The 18,533-nt window shown below is 44.1% G+C and overlaps 2 protein-coding genes across 2 annotated transcripts in view; one reads left to right on the forward strand and one right to left on the reverse strand.

Annotated features, from left to right (window-relative positions):
• The first annotated feature begins 846 nt into the window (after window positions 1-846).
• The window catches only part of LOC147634237 (uncharacterized protein At2g33490-like), a 107,925-nt gene continuing 90,238 nt past the window's right edge, over window positions 847-18,533 (forward strand). The window contains exon 1 of the mRNA XM_086805357.1: window positions 847-1,255. Coding sequence (XP_086661483.1) covers window positions 1,133-1,255 — 123 coding nt within the window. The 5' untranslated portion in view covers window positions 847-1,132. The remainder of the gene's footprint in view (window positions 1,256-18,533) is intronic.
• LOC147634238 (uncharacterized) lies at window positions 10,083-12,708 on the reverse strand. Its single transcript, XM_086804601.1, has 4 exons — window positions 11,525-12,708; window positions 11,241-11,396; window positions 11,083-11,131; window positions 10,083-10,997 (listed from the first exon to the last, which is right to left on the reverse strand). The coding sequence occupies exons 1-4, from the start codon at window positions 12,706-12,708 to the stop codon at window positions 10,524-10,526; spliced, it is 1,863 nt and encodes a 620-aa protein (XP_086660727.1). The 3' UTR covers window positions 10,083-10,523.

Genomic DNA, 18,533 nt, shown 5'->3' on the forward strand with positions numbered 1-18,533 from the left:
AAAAATATGTGGGGGAGACAAATAGCTAATAGTCTAAAGAGGAGAAGAAGGCTATACACATTCTAAAATTCTAGCAACAATGATTAGGCGAAATCTTCACTCATAAGCTTGATTGAAGCTCATTCGATTTAGGCCATTTGTTGAGGTCATTCATAATTAATATATATATATATATATATATATAGAGAGAGAGAGAGAGAGAGAGAGAGAGAGAGAGAGAGAGAGAGAGAGAGAGAGAGGAGAGCAAATAATTTTAAAAAAGAGAAGTATTTATTATTATGTAATGTAGTGGGTTACGACTCCAAGGAGACAATGTCTTGCTAATAAGCCAATAGCTGTAGCTAGCACAATTGGCTCTCCCATATCGTGACAAGCTTTGTTACATATATTACAACAGTTGTTTGCCATGTCAAAAGAGAGTCACCTGATTGCCATCATGACTAGTCAATATATGGCACATCATGTGGTACACACACTAGTCAATATGGCACATCATGTGTGTGCACAAATTTTTTAGACCATGGATTTCTAAAACCAGAAGATGCCTCAACTATAGTAAGCTTTACTTAGAAGTAAGGGGGCATTGTGGTCTTGGAATGATGAACAGAGGAAGGGAATTATATATAAATTTATGAAATCAAGAAATTGGGACCGGTCAACACCCAAGAAATGAAATAATAATAGGTAGTATAAATTCAATCAAATATTCGTATAATTAAAATCAAAATGTTGACCAGACGCTAGAGGAATGGGGACCATGGGGGGCGCTATTGCGGCCGCCCGGGACGAAGGTGGGGAAGGACGGGCTGGCAAACGTCCTGTGGGGGGCCCACACAAAGTGCACATAGATCAGGATGCATCATTCTCAAGGTACCAAATGGTGAAAGGGTTCTCATTTTGGTTACGCGGGTTCTCATTCTGGTTATGCAGCTCGCTGCGTGCTCATGAGGCCGCCTTCGTTTTGCGCACCCGCTTCGATCTGCTGCACACAGACCACATTGTGAAGCAGTAGCTCGTTTTTGCACCAAGATTTGGAAGGACAGGGCTCTCTCTCTCTCTCTCTGTGTGTGTTTGGGGGCGGGGGGGCGCGCGTGCGCGCTGCGTGATCCTGATGCTCTGGTGAGCAACAAGGATGAAGTCCCCCTTCAAGAAGCTGCGGGATTTCGCAGTAAGCAAGCACACCCTTAAAGACAAGGCCTCTGAAAGCTCCCTCGCCCTTGAGGAAGAGTCCCAGGACGTGACTCAAGGCATGCAGGTACAAATGCCCCCATCTTTCTACTGCTATTCAGTCATTTTCTGTACAATTTTCGCATTAAACGTTTAGTAGGATTTTTATTCACATCTCTCTCCTTCTCTACAACCAGATCAGATCTTTCCATCAAAGCTCACTTAAAAGAAGGCATACATAATGGTTTAGTAGCTAACTAATAATTCTGCAAATAATCGTAGAAATCTGCAAACCGTGTAGCTTGATTCGCTTAGAAACTGGACCCCCGGCCCGCCCCTCCCCCCCTTTCAGAATGAAGTGGTTTTGATGACTTGTAACGTGTTGTTGCCTCAGTTACCCTGTTTGTCCCTAGAATTTTCTTACCTTGAAAGTGATTTTGATATCTGTGAGTGCCACAAAGACTATTTTTCAGGCAAAAGGAACTTTGGGTGCTCTCCTACCTATTTTCATGCATGTGCAACAGGCTGTGTGCCTCGAGTTTGACAACCACACACCTTTACTCTTAGGAACTTAATGATTCAACAGTATTTTCTTTCGGTAGGTGCACCTGATGATCTGTGCAGTAATGTGCGAGTCCACTCAGTATATGTAGTTAGGTCTCTAGAGGGCGGACCCGGTAGAGTTCTGAATTGTCTTGGGGCCAATCTGCGTTCTTGAAGTGGGTGCCCAAGTTGCTAGTGGATTTTGTGGCTCATAGTAGTCAAAGCTGTCCATTTGATTGACAAAAAGGCAGAGAATTTTATGATCAAGATATTGAAAGAATAGTCATACGAGAGTGGAGAGAGGATGTTTAAAGCAACGTAAATGAGAGGCTGAATTAGCAGATATAGAATGTAATAACTTAAAGAATCCTCAAGTGTAGAAAGCGACTATCACCTTACCTTAATGCGGTGGACTTTTAGAGCACCCATGTGGAGGTTGTTACGAACCCAATAATCAGAGCATTGGAAAGCGTTAAATTCATGGTGGCATAGGACGACACATCAATGCTTAGCGTATTAAGCATGAACACTTATTTTTTTTGATGGGCTTTCATGGCCTCCCTAGGACCCTGTGCAAGTTCATTGCGTTTCTTGGCTTTGAGGACGACCCTATTACGTAGTGGGTTGAGTATTTAGGTCTCCCCGGCTTCATTGTAGCCATATTTGGTAGTGATGTGTGAACACACTAGGACTAGCCAGGGCACTTTTTCCCTCTTTAGGAGGTTTTTTCCCGTGCTAGTATACACCCAGCTTGGGGTATACTTATCATCTTTGTACAATACACATTCATTATCTATTTATTATCTCATTGTGTGCTTCCTTGGGCCTATTTCCAACATTTGGTATGAGAACATACGCTTCTCGTCCCTATTGCTGCTTACTACTCTTCACTCCGATTGGCCTGTCTTCTTGAATCTGATCAAGGAGCTCGTCTGGGAGAAGAAAGAAGATTGTGAAGAGTGGAGTACTTTGTATTGAGGTTTTGTGGTTAGATTTTCGTTACGGGGCGTTTTGGGGCCGTTCGCAGAGTTCTGAGTTTTCTGTAGACATATTTGGGGACCAGAATTGCATTGTTTTTCATTAGATTCTGGATAGCATCGTCAGATCTACTACAAACGGGTGTGCAGATACACGTGAAAGCATCATCAGACACTCACCACATCGGATCTTGTCTATGAGCTACACTTCAGTCATTGACATCAATCTCTTCATCTTACGAGCAAAATTTCTACTCACTTTACTCTGCATTTCTTTCATACACCTTGCAAGTCTCCATTGTCAGGAGCGTTATTAGCAACCACCCTGGTTGCATCAAAGGATCACTTAGCACTTGCAAGTTGCGCGTTTACTTGCTTAGGTGATATGAGAAATAGTAGACTGATGTATTTCGGATGTTATCCGCTAAGGATTAGCTTGATGGGACCAACTATGATTGGTATTGAGAAACGTCTTGGTTCCTTCGATGAACATGATGCAGAAGGCACATTTGCAGACACGGACTCAGTTTCACATGGTACAATACCACATGATAGCATACCTCCTACGTAGAAACAAACAAAGTGGGATGGAAGAAGAAGTGTAGGCACATGCATTGCTTGCTTTGTTAGTCAAGAGGAGTATCATTTCTCACATTCGATCATACAGGATTGCTAAACATGCTTGGGATGCACTTGTGTCATTGTACCAAGTACGTAATGAAGAACGTGTTGCTTATCTATGCAAGCGATTAGAGTCAGAGCATATGAATGAGGGAGACTCCATGGACGATTTTCTTACAAAAATCAAGGATTTTAAGGAGCAGTTGGTGAGTGTTGATGAAGTATATCTTGATAGCTCATGAGTCATTGGTGTCTACTGTCTTGAATGCGTTGTTGGACTCATATCTAAGTTTTACTTCTACCATCAGACTCATGATGAAAGGCAATCCAAATGCCTTGAAGTTTGAGGAGTTGGTTTCTGTGCTGTTGCAAGAAGAGCACTCTAGGCAAAATAGATCTGTCATGCGTACAGGAGATCAGGCTTTTGTTGCCAATCAACAAAGAGGCAAAGGTAAATCCAGGGTACTTGTAAGCTGAAATTAGAGTCATCGGGCAAGCCTGCAGACAAGAAAGGCGACAAGCCAAAGAAAAAGAGCAAATGCAACTATTGTAGGAAACTTGGGCACTATATTAATGATCACAAGAAGGGGCTGGAGAAGGAGAAAAATAAAGACTCAGGTATGGCTGTAGTTGATGCGTCAGCATCTAATGTAGAAAACAAAGAATCTGCAAACTATGCACATGATGATTGGGCTTTCATTGTGCAATGCAGTTTTGACCCTTCGCATAAGGATGTATGCATGGTTGTTACAAATGTACATGTCTGGTATTTTGACAGTAAGCACATTACTTCTCATCGCAGTTTGTTCTCATCACCTAAAAGGTTGAATCTACTCCACAGGGAAACACTGTTACATGTGACATGCGAGAGATTGATCGTAGTAAAACAACCTTAGGCTTAACTAAACTTCACTTAGAAACACTTAAGAGAAAGAGAATGTTTTCAATGTAAATGCAATGCAGCTATATTAAATGCAATGGTTACAATGAGATCTATGAATAGATATACGCTTGTCCTAAATGAGTATCCTTCTCGGGAAGAGAGAGAGATGCTAAATAATGATGATGACTGACTGTTCCTTTCTCCAATGATGAGGTCCACCCTTTGGATATTAATTTTTCTGTATGTAGGAGGCAGGAGATGAATGCTGAATACTGACTGTATGCTGACTATGCTGCTGATTCCCTTTGCTCCATAGGGTAGAAACGTTGAGAAGTAGGAAGATAGCTGAACTGGATGATGCGATTTCTTGATATATGGGGTGATGTTGCTGATCGGCCAGGGAATTGCTATCGGCTTGCATATCTGGATCTTCACGATGTCATAAATGCCCCATAGCTGTTGTCGGTTGGTTCCACAGGCCCCGACCTGCTGTGATGTATGTCCTAAATGCTTGGAATGCTTTATGAACTGCTGTAGGTGTTGTAACGGTCCCATACATTGCTGCACATGCTGTGGTACATACTGGAGATGCTCCTTATGCTTGAATGCCATGCTAAACTGCTTACTTAATGCTGGGAATGTTATGCTAAATGCTCATGAATGCTAATAATGCCATGTCACTTGGACACCAATTGGGTGTGCATGTGACATTTTCCTCTGCTAAACTATTGCTAGATGGTACGCTTGACAACCCTTCGACTCCTCTGCCGATCTGCCTCCACTGAAACCACTGTCCCACTTTGTCCTCTTCTGCCGGGACTGAGGTTGATTGTAGGAGTTGAATCCTTTGAGCCAAAGACTTCTCCACTGTGGGAATTGCATGGCAAATGCTGATAAATCTGCTTGGAAAAACCTGAATCACCACTGACCTGTCGATCGAATCCTTTCACACACCATCTTCGTCGTTCATGGACCTCTGAACCTCCTGAGGTGATGTCGGAGCCACTTTCGTCTTCTTATGTGGAAAGAACTTCCTGTTGATGCCAGTTGAAGTCCAAAACTCCATTTGCTTCTTTGATGATGGATGTCATTCTTCCTGAGAAAACTCATGGGTAAATCATGTATGCCTTGCAGATGCAAGATGCTTAGATTGACTATCTTTACTGGATTGCTAGGATGACTTCTATACTGATGCAAACCATTTGCTACCCTATATACTATGCAAGAATGCAAATGAATGGGTTACTGATGCATGCCTAAGGGGAAAACCCTAAGGATGGCTTGCAAGATCTTGGGAAGTGGATTTAACTTAGCGGAAGCGACTAACATGTTGACTTATTGAATGACTTATGGAATGAACATGAACTAAGGTTGGTTACGTGTAACGCTTTGATACCAATGTGACATGCGAGAGATTGATCGTAGTAAAACAACCTTAGGCTTAACTTGTGATATGTAGCGGAAGTCTTTGTATTGGAAGATCCTGTCACACCATATGCTCACACCGTCTTCTGTATCCTGAGTTTCGTGAGTTTAGCAATCCATTTCAATACTTCAAACTTTAAAGAGATGAGAGAGAGAGATATGAGAACTGTAGACCAGATTGGGTCCCGAATTACGCACTGAAGGGCCCCCTATCCCGATAACGAGATAGTATTTGCTTTATTTCTTTAGAGAGAATGACTGTGGACTGTAGATAAGCCAAACCCAAGATCTCGGAGGATCGGAGAGTGGCTGATCTGTACACTGCTGTAGAAATGCCTCGATGACTTGATCTCAAGCCTATGCACTCTTCCCAAGGGCATGAGGAAGGGCTGCACACCTGAGGCTGAGAGAAGAAGAAGGTGGACTGTTCTACACTATGTTAGAATGCTGAAAACACTTATGAATGCTGTGTTACCTTCGCCAGATGACTGCTGCATGTATGGATGATGCACAGAAGGCTGGACACTGATGCAAACTGCAGATTCAGGGCTGGAAACTGCTGTAGACTGTTGATTCAGGGCTGGAAACTGCTGTGGACAGAAACGCAGGCTTGTAGGGGTGCTGAGGGACTGAAACGCAGAGGTTTTGGGGCTGCTGGACAGAAACTGCAGGGTATTGAGGCTGCTGGACAGAAACGCAGAGGTATTCTGCTGCTGGACAGAAAAACGCAGGGTACTGCAAGCTGATTTCTGGCGTGGATCTGAGGTAGAGCTGTAGGCTGAATCTGGGACTGTAAGGGACTGAATCAGGGCTGCTTTGGTGCTGAAAACAGGCTGATTGGAGGTTGATAGTAGCAGGCGCCTAGGGCTGTATGAAGCAAGGGTTCTCAAGGGCTGGAGAAGCAAGCTTATGAGCTCCAAGGGTTGGATTAGTCTAGGGCTGAAGGCAAGAATGCTCCTAGGGCTGAGGAGGAGAGCTCTTAGCACAATGAAGACTGAATGAGAAAATAGGCTCTAGGCAAGCCTATTTATACTAACTGGAGGTTGGTCATTTAATAAAGTTTATATTTATAAATGCCCAATAATGCAAATAATGCTAAATAAATACTAACAAATATGGGAAAAATACCAGATAAATCCCAGTAAATTCCCTAAGGCTTCGGGGATGTTCTAAATGATGCACAGGCATATGTATGCATATTATGCAAGATGCAGAGTGCTTTCTGATGCAAACCCTAAGGCTTCTACTGACTCTACATGCATGAATGATTCTCTCCAAGTGGGTTAAGGGACTTGACTGACTGACTGACTGACCCACTAAGGCTGAGGAATGACCTACGTAGCTCGTGCCTGACTTATCCTGGACTGAGGATGTACAATGGGGTCACGGCGTACGACAAATATCATCCTATTGGGTTCTAAAACTGTACAACTGTTGCACTTCTGATGATGAGCCATCTTGTCACCATGCACTGAGTGCAGAGTGCATGTGATATAACTAAACTTCACTTAGAAACACTTATGAGAAAGAGAATGGTTTCAATGCAAATGCAATGCAGTCACAAGAAACGTTTCGAGGTTTTGAAGGTTTTTTTTCGAAAGGTTTTGTCCATCACTATTTTGAATATATATATATGTGTGTGTGTGTGTGTGTGTGTGTGTGTAGAGATAGAAATCATGTGTTATTGTGAATATGTAATATGTATGTAGATAGAAATACATGTGTTTTGAAGGTTTTTTTTTGGACTAAAAAAACTGGAGGTTTTTTGAATATATATATATATGTGTGTGTGTGTGTGTGTAGAGATAGAAATCATGTGTTATTGTGAATATGTAATATTTATATAGATAGAAATACATGTGTATTGTGAATCGTGATGAAAGGGAGGTGGTGGTAGAAGGAGAAGAAGAGGGTAAAGGAAAGGAAGGATGGAAGAGGAGACAAGAAGGAAGAGAGGAGATGGAAGGTGAAGAGGAGGAGATGGAAGGTGAAGAGGAGGAGATGGAAGAAAAACAACAAAGAAAAAAACAAAAAACAAAACTTGAAATTTGAGGTTATGAGGGTTTTTAGAGAAAGGAGGAGAGGCAAAGTGATGAGGAGGATATGAAAAAAGAAAAAGAAAAAAAAGAAACCTAAAATTTGGACAAAACCTGAGCAGGTAGAAGTTTCACAGGTTTCATAGAAACGTTTTAGAGGTTACGTTTGGACGAAATGCGTTTTTATTTTTGGGGGACTATTAGCTATATTAAATGCAATGTTGACAATGAGATCCATGAATAGATCTATGCTTGTCCTAAATGAGTATCCTTCTCGGGAAGAGAGAGATATGCTGAATGATGATGATGACTGACTATTCCTTTCTCCAATGCTGAGGTCCACGCTTTGGATGTTGGTTTTACTCTATGTAGGAGACAGGAGATGAACTGAATGCTGAATGCTGACTATGCTGCTGATTCCCCTTGCTCCATAGGTTGGAAACGCTGAGAAGAAGGAAGATATCTAAACTGAATGATGCGATTTCTTTATATATAGGATGATATTGCTGGTCGGCCATGGAACTGCTGTCGGCCTGCATATCTGGATCTTCACTTCATAAATGCCCCATAGTTGTTGTCGGCTGGTTTCACAGGCCTCGACCTGCTGTGATGTATGTCCTAAATGCTTGGAATGCTTTATGAACTGCTGTAGGTGCTGTAACAACCCCATACACTACTGCACATGCTGTGATACATGCTGGAGATGCTCCTTATGCTTGAATGCTATGCTAAACTGCTCGCTTAATGCTGGGAATGCTATGCTAAATGCTTATGAATGCTAAGAATGCCATGTCACCTGTTCACCAATTGGGTGTGCATGTGACATTACATGTACAAACAACTTCTCATATCATGTAAAAGGAGTTGGTAAAATTGTTCTCACTACTGTAAACGGTGGATCAATCACGCTTCCAGATATATTATATGTACCAAGGATCAGGAAGAACTTGTTATGTGTCTTTGCCATTACTATGGGTGGCTTAGTGGTTTGGTTTGTGAATGACAAGTCCCCAATAGATAGTATCCTCATAGGACCACATACATCATTGTGTACAAGCTGAAATTTTTGGACAGCTCTAACTGAACCATCTTTGGTAAATAATGCACGTTGCATTTTTGTAAGAATACAACCATATCAAACATGTTTGATAGGAGCTTCAAGATGTGGCAACTTAGACACCATGTCATGCTTATGCAAACGCAATAAACTGCCAAAGTTCAAGTGACCAAAGTGTGCATGCCATAGCTGAGCATCACCCATTGCCTTTGTGGCAGAGACTGTACATGCAACATGCTTCTATCTTTCATATGCATTTAGCATGTAAAGGCCATGATTGTAACAATTGTATTGCCATCACTGCAATCATGAACAATACATCACCTCTATTTTGTCACATTCATTGCTGATTATTCTAGACATACTTAGGTATATCCATTGAATTAGAAATCAAAGGTTTTTATGTGCTTTAAGCACTTTTTTGCTATGGTTGAAAATGTTTCCGCATGTAAGATTGGTACCCTGCGTACTAATTTAGGGAGGGAGTATATGTCGAAGGAGTTTTATGTATACATGGCTAATAATGGGATAAAACACCAATGTATTGTTCCCTATACACCTCCGCAAAACGGTGTAGTTGAACGTAAAAACAAGTCTCTTATAGAGATGGCACGTTTATGGTCAAAAGTCAAGAGTTACCTCATGGTTTCTGGCTAGAAGTAGTCATGCGTGCAACGTATATTTTGAATAGGTGTCTTACAAAGGCTTTGTACACAATTATGCCTTTTGAAGCTTGGAATGGTAGAAAGCCTTGTGTGGCTTACTTACGCAGTTTTGGTTGTCTCGCTTATGTATTTGCAAGCTTGACGATAAGGCTGTTAAATGTGTGTTTGTGGGGTATAGCTCGGAAAATAAAGGTTACCATCTTTATCATCTTGCTACCAAGCGGATTCTTGTGAGTAGAGGTGTTGTATTTATAAAAGATGCAATTCAGTCCTTGCTTTTGTGTAAAAAGCAGCAAAATGTATGTTCACAGGACATATTCGACACTCTCCTTCCACTGTTCAATGCAAGACACATTGATGTAGAGCATTTGGGTACCCAAAGGAATGGTGAAAATCAGCATGTTTTTTAGTCCATAGATCAGTCTATTGATGAGACAAATGTGGATGATGCAGTTGATGAGGAAAGAAGGAAAATTGGGGAGTCAAAAAGTATGCCAAAATGGCTGGTACAAACACTACGTGACATCAAATTGGCCACTCCTTTGCCTAGTAGAACCGTGAAGGTTCTTATCATGCATCTCATGTTACACGTAGGTCATACTCTTATTGTCAGTTTATGTAATGAAGAGGAACCTGTCTCCTTTGCATAGTAACCTGGACCGGCAGAAACGGTCGGTTCGGACCGGGTTGGAAACGGAGTTTCCGAGTTTCTGCGAGGTTGGAAACGGCAAGAAACGGAGTTTCTTTTGAATTTATTTTAGACATGTAAAAAACATGCATAGAGACATCCTATTAAATAAACTTATGTCAAGAGATGCAAAAAACATGCATAGAGACCTCAAACAAGACACATCAAAGACTCAAGTGGACATTAGAATCATAACACTTAACAGAATGTAGATAATGGACATGTATGATGTCGCGGCAAATTCATGTGAACCATAAAAAACTAAAGGCTGAAGGCCGAAGCATACATAGCAAGCTGCAAATTGTGATCATAATACATCATACATATCAGCAATGATCATCAAACTTGGGAGTCAGAGGTTCAAAAACTACAAAATAACCGACATGCCGACTGTCCATAATCCCTAAGGATAAGAAAAACTAAACAAAAAACATGGAACATCAGTGAATCAGTGATCACTGCTAAGCCTCATCTGAAGCACCCGAGGAGTCTGAATCCTCCTGAGAGTCCTCATGGCTCTCGCGTGTGTCCTCACTGCAAGAAGATGAGTCCTCTCCAGTAGCCTCCTCTCTAGCAGCACTAGTACTAGCTGCAGCCGGCCTCCCTCTCCTACGACGACCACCACGTGTGTCGTGAACTGGTGTTGTGGCCTCCTCGTAAAGCAAAGTGTAAAGATCTCGGTCCTCTTGTAGAATTGTGGGAATATCCCGCACCTTCTCAATGTCAATCTTGTCGACATTCACTTGCATTGGCTCAGGACCCATAGCTGCCCGCTCAAGAAGCTTCAAGTTACAATTGCAGAAAACAAGACGCTCAAGTTGGGCTGTAGTCAACTTGTTCCTCCGCTTCGTATGGTAGAGCGCCCATGTGCTCCAATTCCTCTCACAAGTTCCAGAGCTGCAATCTTGTGAGAGGACTCGAATGGCAAGACGTCTCTGTTCAAAGAGCAGATTTAGGATTAGTACATTATACAAATAAGGTGTCGCCGTTAAAGCTTAAGCGGAGGGGCTTCTTACTCACCAACGTAGGCACACCATGTCCATATTTCTCCCACCATGTCCGGCTGAAGCTGCGTTTCTCGAAGTTTTGCAGTAGGTCTTGTGAAGTAGCCAGTGTTGTTGCGGAAAGCAAGGAGATCATCCTCTAAGCATCGCAACATCTGCAAATTGCCACCACACCATTTCTCCACATAGGTTTGGAAGTCATCGTTTAGCTTCTCACACTCAAGCTGATCCTCGCTACGCCATAGAGGATGCAACACATGAGCCACAGCATGGATTGGTCTATGAAACCAAACCCAACGGTTTTGCCAAATCTGCTTGATCTCCGCGATTCTACAAGTTACAAGTAACAAACAAAACCAAAGAAAGACTTTAAAGTTATAACTTAGAAAAGAGCCAAGACAAAAAGGCAATTTGGCAAAGGCTCATGAGCCATGAGTCATGAGCGAAGAAGTACGTACCTCTCTACAGATAGGTAGGCATTGTTGTCTAGTGCCTTCCCGATCCTATCCATGTACTCATAAATGAGGCCTAGTGTACTCCCCTCCATGTCCGTGATGCGCAAGACCGTGTAGATGAGATTTAAGGTCTTCACTAATGCCTCTGCCTCTTCCCACCATGCTTCATTGAGGATCTTGCGTCTAAAATCCACAAACTTTGGGGTCATACTCTTACCCGACTGGATCCATGCATCACAACTAATAGTGCGAATCAGATTTGGCCGCACACGAAGAAGCCGCTCAAGCACTATGAACATGTATGCAAACCTCGTAGTGGATGGCTTGAGAAGCTCCAAGGTACTATTAGCCCTGTACATGCTCAAAACCTTTGGTCTTTGTGTCACAAATTTGACAATGCTCCTCGCGGTGGCAAAGATTTCGCTGACCCAAAAAATTCTCCCCAAATCCTCAATCAATAAATCAAGACTATGGGAGGCACAAGGGGTCCACACAATTGTTGGGAATGCATCCTCCAACATACTCCCCATGGAGACACAATTGCTTCCATTATCCGTAATAACCTGCACAACATTTTGTGGGCCAATCTCCTCAATCACCTTCTTGATGTGTGTCCAAATAAAGAGACCTGTAACGGTGAGACCCGCAGCCGATGCATCAATGGCCTTGTAAAACATGGTGCCTTTGCAAGAGGAGATAAGCACATTATACACATTCCTCTTGTGTACATTTGACCATCCATCACATAAGATAGTGCAGCCATATTTCTTCCATGTTTCTTTCAAAAACTCAAGCTGGCCTTCTACGTTGAGTTTCTCCTTCTTTAATTCTCGTGTGCGGATTGTCTCAGCCGAGGGACCCTCCCACTCACAGCCAATGCGGCTAACGGCCCGCATGGTCTTCTTCCATTGTATGGTGCGAGCCACATTGAAAGAGATATCATATCGTATAAACAAGCGCGTGACCTCCCTTGTTGCCTCCTCCATGGCTTGCTTTTGCAAGCCTGCTGTAATGCTTGCTCTTTGCAATGAACCCTTTGCAGGCACTTCCACACTAGGTAAAGGTGTCCTCTTTGCACTAGGGCCCTCACCCACACTCGAAGATACATCTGTCTGGCTCTCAACTCTAGTCCTCTTTGAAGAGGCCACTTGGCTCGAGGATGCTTCACCTGTTGCATGTGCTGCCATATGTTGCTAACCAACATCCAAACCAAGGCGTTGCTTTCTCCAACCCTCAAGTGATGCCAATACATCGGGCGGCACATTTTGACATAAAGCGACATCTCTGCCTGGGACATGCCCCAAATGGTCTTTTACCCGGGTCACTGAACCTGTTTTTTCATATCCACAAAAATTACATTTCCACTTGCGGGAACCCCCACCTCCGACATATCCATCCCCTTTTGTTGCATACTGCCAATAGGGATCTGTAGGCATAGTGAGACTTGAAGTTGAAAGCACTTACCCTCGAGAACACTTGCCCTTGGAGGCTTGGAAGTTGGGCTTGAGCCTTGGCCCTTGAAGCCTTGAAGAATGGGCAGCCACCTGTGAGATTGGAGAGCAGACTGCTTGCAGAGTACAGGCCTTGGGGCCTTGTGGGGGGCACTGGGGGCAAAGGCTTGAGCCTTAGGGCCTTGGCCCTTTGTGGTGAATAGGCGCAAGGTTCGAAGAAGCGCAGCGCCGCAGGAAAGGAGAGCGGAAATGAAAAAACGCACGTGGCCTGCCCCCGTCAAAACCTGAAAAAAAAAAATACACGGAAACGGCCGTTTCCAGGGGGCGGAAACGGCGTTTCGTGCTACTATGCTCCTTTGGAATCAAAACAATGAATGAGCGCTATGCAATCTGAATAAGATGCTTTACTGAAAAAATGGTACGGGAGTTGTTTGATTTGCCTCATGGCAAGAAGGCCATCGACATGAAATGGGTTTACAAGCTTAAACATAAAGCTGATGATAGTGTCGAGCGATACAAAGCAAGGCTTGTTGCAAAGGGTTATACACATGAAAAAGGCATTGACTATGGCGAGACCTTTGCACCCACATGTCGTATGACTATCATGCGGAGTATCATTGCAGTAGCAGTATATAAAGGTTGGAATGTACGTCAATTGGACATCAAAATTGTTTTTTTGAATGGAGGTTCTCATCATTCATCTCATGTTAGATGTAGTATGCGGAAGCTTCGAAGAAAGATCGGTGACTTCAAAACTCAGAATTCAGCACTCTTTTCGCGACGGAAATTAACGCACAACCTTGAAAGGAGAAATGCAGAAAATAGAGAGAGAGAGAGAGAGAGAGGACACAGTATTGGGTCCCAATTACCCTCTATAGGGCCCCCACCACGGATGGTGTATTTGCTTTATTAGAATGATGTAAATCTGAAAACAAATACAGAATTCTTGACCTTTCTTGGCTGGGAAATCCCTGCCCTTGACCTTCAGAAGTCCACCCCTTTGCTTAGCAATCTACTTGGCTTGTCTAGCCCTTGATTTGGCTTGAGCTCTTGGTGAAATAATGAGATGATTGATTGGGATTATGGGCACTTCCATTTATACTACCCCATCAGGAGCAGTCGGCCAGCATAAAAGCAGTTGGCCAGCATCAAGTATTCCCACGACTGTAAATTCTGCATTTAATGCTGAAAAATCCCATTAAATGTTGGAAAAATTTCCATAAATTTTGCACATCTCTTTCTGGCTGGCTGGTCATCAGGCGCCTGCTTCTGATTGGTTGGACACCACTTTTGCCCACAATCCAAGGACTGGGCAGCCTGTATGGACTGCCCCATACTTGCCCTACAGCCATATAAAGGCTGTAAGCTCCTGGAAACAGCCTTATCTTTGCCCTAGGGCTGTCCTCCATGGTTGGTGGGTTCAGCCTGGGCCTTCCTGGCCCTCATGGGAGTGGTTCTACACCATTCCCATGCCCCCACTCAGACCCGGGGTAGCCCTATGGGCTGGCCCCTTGTCCTAACCAATATCTACTCAATGATCTTGCATCCGGTACCATACCAGATACAAGGAACCACTGTCATCATTCTAGAGGGAGACTCACAGCGCGGATTGGCACTGTTTCATGTGCAGGACAGTGCACATCTGACCTTGGACTCATGTGTAGGACAATGCACACTTGACCTCGGACGACTGAGATAGATCCCTGGCTGACTCGTCCCGGACTGGGCTCACATGGGACCAGTTCACCATCCCAGGTCCTGCACCTTCTGTACAGAAATGTCTACGTGGCATTCAAGTGCGGGTTGCACGTGACATCCCCTTCTGCTTAACTTGACAGAAGCTGCATAGCCTGCAAATAATCCGTCAATAACGCCGGATAGTCTTCGAAGAACTCTTTGTCGAGCCATACCGCTTCATGAGTTCCTCGGTCCTGAAACTTCGTGAGGAATTGTCGTAGTCTTCGGCCTGAACCATGCTTGAAACGGTGCAGAAGGATCTGTTTTGGAACCATTACTTCTGCTTCATCAACAATGTCTGGTTTCGCTTCGTCTTTGACCTCTGAAGGGGGTGGATCTGCATATGGCTTTAACCAACTGACTTGAAATACTTCGTGCATAGTCCAACTCGGAGGTAGCTTTAACTGCATAGACACCTCATTAATCTTTTTCTGGATGGGAAATGGTTCGAAGCTCTTGAAAGACAATTTTGGGCATCGTTTGCCCACCTGTTTCAGTCTTTGCTTCATAATCCGAAGATAAACCCAATCTCCTTCCAAAAACTTCATATCCCTTCGGTCTTTATTGGCCTGTCGAGTATAGGCCTCTTGTGCTTTAGCCAATCTGTCCTTTATTGACTCTAAAATCTCCTGGTAAGACTCCGTCACTCTGTTCGCCTCTGGTACTGAAGATGAAGTCCTGGTTAACAACGACTGGAAAGGTCTTCCAAATGCTGCCTCATATGGAGTCCTTCCAATAGCTGAAGAAAAAGAGTCATTCAAAAAAGCTTGAACTAAAGGCAAAAACGATTCTCACTTACCTTGCTGATCGTGGACATAACATTTCAGCACATCAAAGGCCAATTGGTTGTATATCTCTGTCTGGCCATCTGTCTGTGGGTGGAATGCGCTGGTAAAATTCAGCTTAATACCAAAATTATTAAACAATGCCCTCCAAAAATGACTGGTAAACTTGGCATCTCGGTCTGACACTATGGTCCTAGGAATCCCGCCAATCGGGTACCAATGCCGAATGAATAACTGGGCAACATCCTCGGCGGTCACATTGGCCCTGCAAGGAATAAGCATAACAAATTTGCTAAACCTATCAACAATAGTTAAGCACTGTGTATTACGCTTACTCGGACTGGGAGGCAGATTTGTGACAAAGTCCATCGAAATGTCTTGGAAAGGACCCTCAGGAATTGGCAAGGGCTGTAACAACCCTATCTTCTTTCCACGAGGAGCTTTCACCTTTTGACGTCACAGCGTTGTATATATGTAAACACATCACGCCTCATCTTTGGCCAATAGTATTGCCGTTCTAATTTCTCCAGAGTCGAATTCATGCCCTTGTGACCACCTGTAATGGCGTCATGGACATCATGGAGAAGAGCTGCCCGGAATGACTTCATGACACACAGTCGGCCTTTGTAGGAAAGCCAACCATCGCGTATCAGAAAATGGCATGGTCCTGTGGTATCCAATGCCTGTTCCCACTGAGTACCGAATTCTTGGGAATCCGCGTACGTGTGCTTCATGTCCTCTAGTCCTGTACCAACAAGGTCAAGTCTAGTGGTCTGAATCGTAGATACTTGTCCCTTCCTGCTTAAAGCATCGGCCACTGGATTGGCCTTTCCTGGAAGGTACTCAATCATGCCACCGAACTGCTGGAATATATGACTTCAGCGGTGTTGTCGATCACTCCACTGTGCACTTGGCATCGTCTGAATCCAGCGCAATGCCTGATGGTCAGTGCGAACCTCAACGTCACGGCCATACAGGAAATGTTTCCAATGTTTCAAGGCTTGTATAACTGCTAGGAGTTCACGATCATAGACTGAGTAGTTCTTTTCGGCGGGCAGTAACTTACGAGACATGTAAGATACTGGATGACCATTCTGTTGCAGTACACCTCCAATTGTGATGTTACTCGCATCGGTGATCACTTGAAAAAGTTCGTCCCATGAGGCAAGGGCTAAACAAGGCGCTTTTGATAAAGCCACCTTGAGGTTCTGGAATGCCTCCAACGCTCGTGGAGTCATTCGAATCTTTTGCCTTCTTGTTTTCACTCCCTTTAGCAGATCGGTGAGATCTGCCAAGAGATCAAAAAACTGGTAGAATATGCCTGGCATATACCCACAAATGATCTAATGTCATAAGCTATCTGAGGTACTTCCCAGTTAACAATCTCGGCCACTTTAGCCAGATCAAGTCGAATGCCTTTAGCACTAATTATTTATCCCAAGTAATGCACCTGGAACATATAAAATTCTGACTTCTTTTCATTGACGTAGAGCTCGTTGCTTTCCAGTAACTTAAGGACTTTCTCCACATCAATGTCATGCTGCTCAACTGTAGCTGAAAATATGAGTATGCCGTCCAGAAATATGAACACACACTTTCCAATCAAATCCCGAAAAATACGCATCATCATGCGGTTAAATGTAGCTGGGGCGTTCGTCAAACCAAATGGCATGACCACAAATTCATAGTAGGCCCGTTCTGTACGGAAGACTGTCTTGGGAATGTCCCCCTCTACAATCCGTACCTGGTGGTACCCACTCTTTAAATCCAGTTTTGAGAACACCTTTGCTCCATTTAGTCTCTCAAGAATATAGTCAATTCGAGGCATCGGGAATTTGCTCTTGATAGTCAGCTTGTTGAGTGCACGATAATCGACACTACTTAACCGGGAAGACCCATCTTTCTTTTTGACAAACAAGATCGGTGCTGCAAATGGCGACACGCTGGGGCGGATGAAGCCAGCTTGCAACAATTCTTGGAGTTGGCAGTCCAACTCTAATTCCATTGCATTCGAAAGGCGATACAGAAACTTGCTCGGGGGTTCCAAGCTTGGGAGGAGGTCAATCCTGTGATCCTCCGGTCTGGACGAGGGGAGCTGGGGAGGGAGGCTGTCCCGAAGAAAAATCTTCTGGAACTTTTCATGGAGAACTGAGTACTTCTTGGAAGCACTGGCCACCGTTTGGGCTGTCTGGATGTAAATCATCGCACACTGTGCGCCTTTCCTGACTGCTCGCTTAGCCTGCAAGTGGCTTATGAGCGGAAAGTTTGGAATACCTGGCTCACACTTAATGGTCACCGGGGTGTTTGACACATTCCGATTGATCTGGAACGTGTGCTTGTCCCACTTGACATCAGGAAGAAACTTGTGAAACCACTGGATACCCAAAATTATGTCTGCTCCTACAAGAGGGGCAACCATAAAGTCACGCACAAACTCTACGCCCTGAATCAACAACTTAGCACCTAGAGCTTCATACTTGACGCTCGTTGTCATACGTGTGCTAAAACCCTCAACTTGTTTGTCCACTAGAGTCAACTCGAAACGGACACGCCTAGCGGCCTATTTCGTGACCACATCCTCCGTGCTGCCGCGGCTGTCAAACAAGACAACGACTCTCTGGCCACCTATGTAGCCAAAGGACTTGAGCAATTCGTTGCGCTCATACTCCTGGTCATGGGCGCCCTTCTGCTTATCTTCGAGCTCCCGGCTAATAATTGCTCCAATTGAAGCACCGGGGTTTGAAGAACTAGGGTTAGCCGCTGGGGTCTGTGTGGTAGCTGAGCTCACCACGGAAGCTGTGGAGGCGGCGGCGGCCTTTGGAGGCTTCTTCGAACAATCCCGAGAAGTATGTCCCTTTGTATGACAAAAGAAACATCTACCCTCCTTCTTGTACTGAGAAAGCTCCTCAGCACTCAACTTGCCACCTGTCTTGCCTGCCTCTGCTTTCTGGTCTGGAGTAAGCTTAGACGCACTGTTTGAGTTCTTGGAGCCAGAGGCTCCCGGACTCTGTCCTGGGGAAGGCCCCGCTTGGTTCTGGC

The sequence above is a fragment of the Cibotium barometz genome, chromosome 11, assembly GCF_041138505.1.
Source record: "Cibotium barometz isolate CiBa-2024 chromosome 11, ASM4113850v1, whole genome shotgun sequence".
Lineage (NCBI taxonomy): Eukaryota > Viridiplantae > Streptophyta > Polypodiopsida > Cyatheales > Cibotiaceae > Cibotium > Cibotium barometz.

Coding starts and splice junctions, on each gene's coding strand:
- LOC147634238 (XM_086804601.1), bottom strand. CDS start 12,708: ATGGCAGCACATGCAACAGGTGAAGCATCCTCGAGCCAAGTGGCCTCT. Junction 11,397..11,524: donor GCCTACCTATCTGTAGAGAG/GTACGTACTTCT, acceptor TGTAACTTGTAG/AATCGCGGAGATCAAGCAGA. Junction 10,998..11,082: donor GACATGGTGTGCCTACGTTG/GTGAGTAAGAAG, acceptor CTCTTTGAACAG/AGACGTCTTGCCATTCGAGT.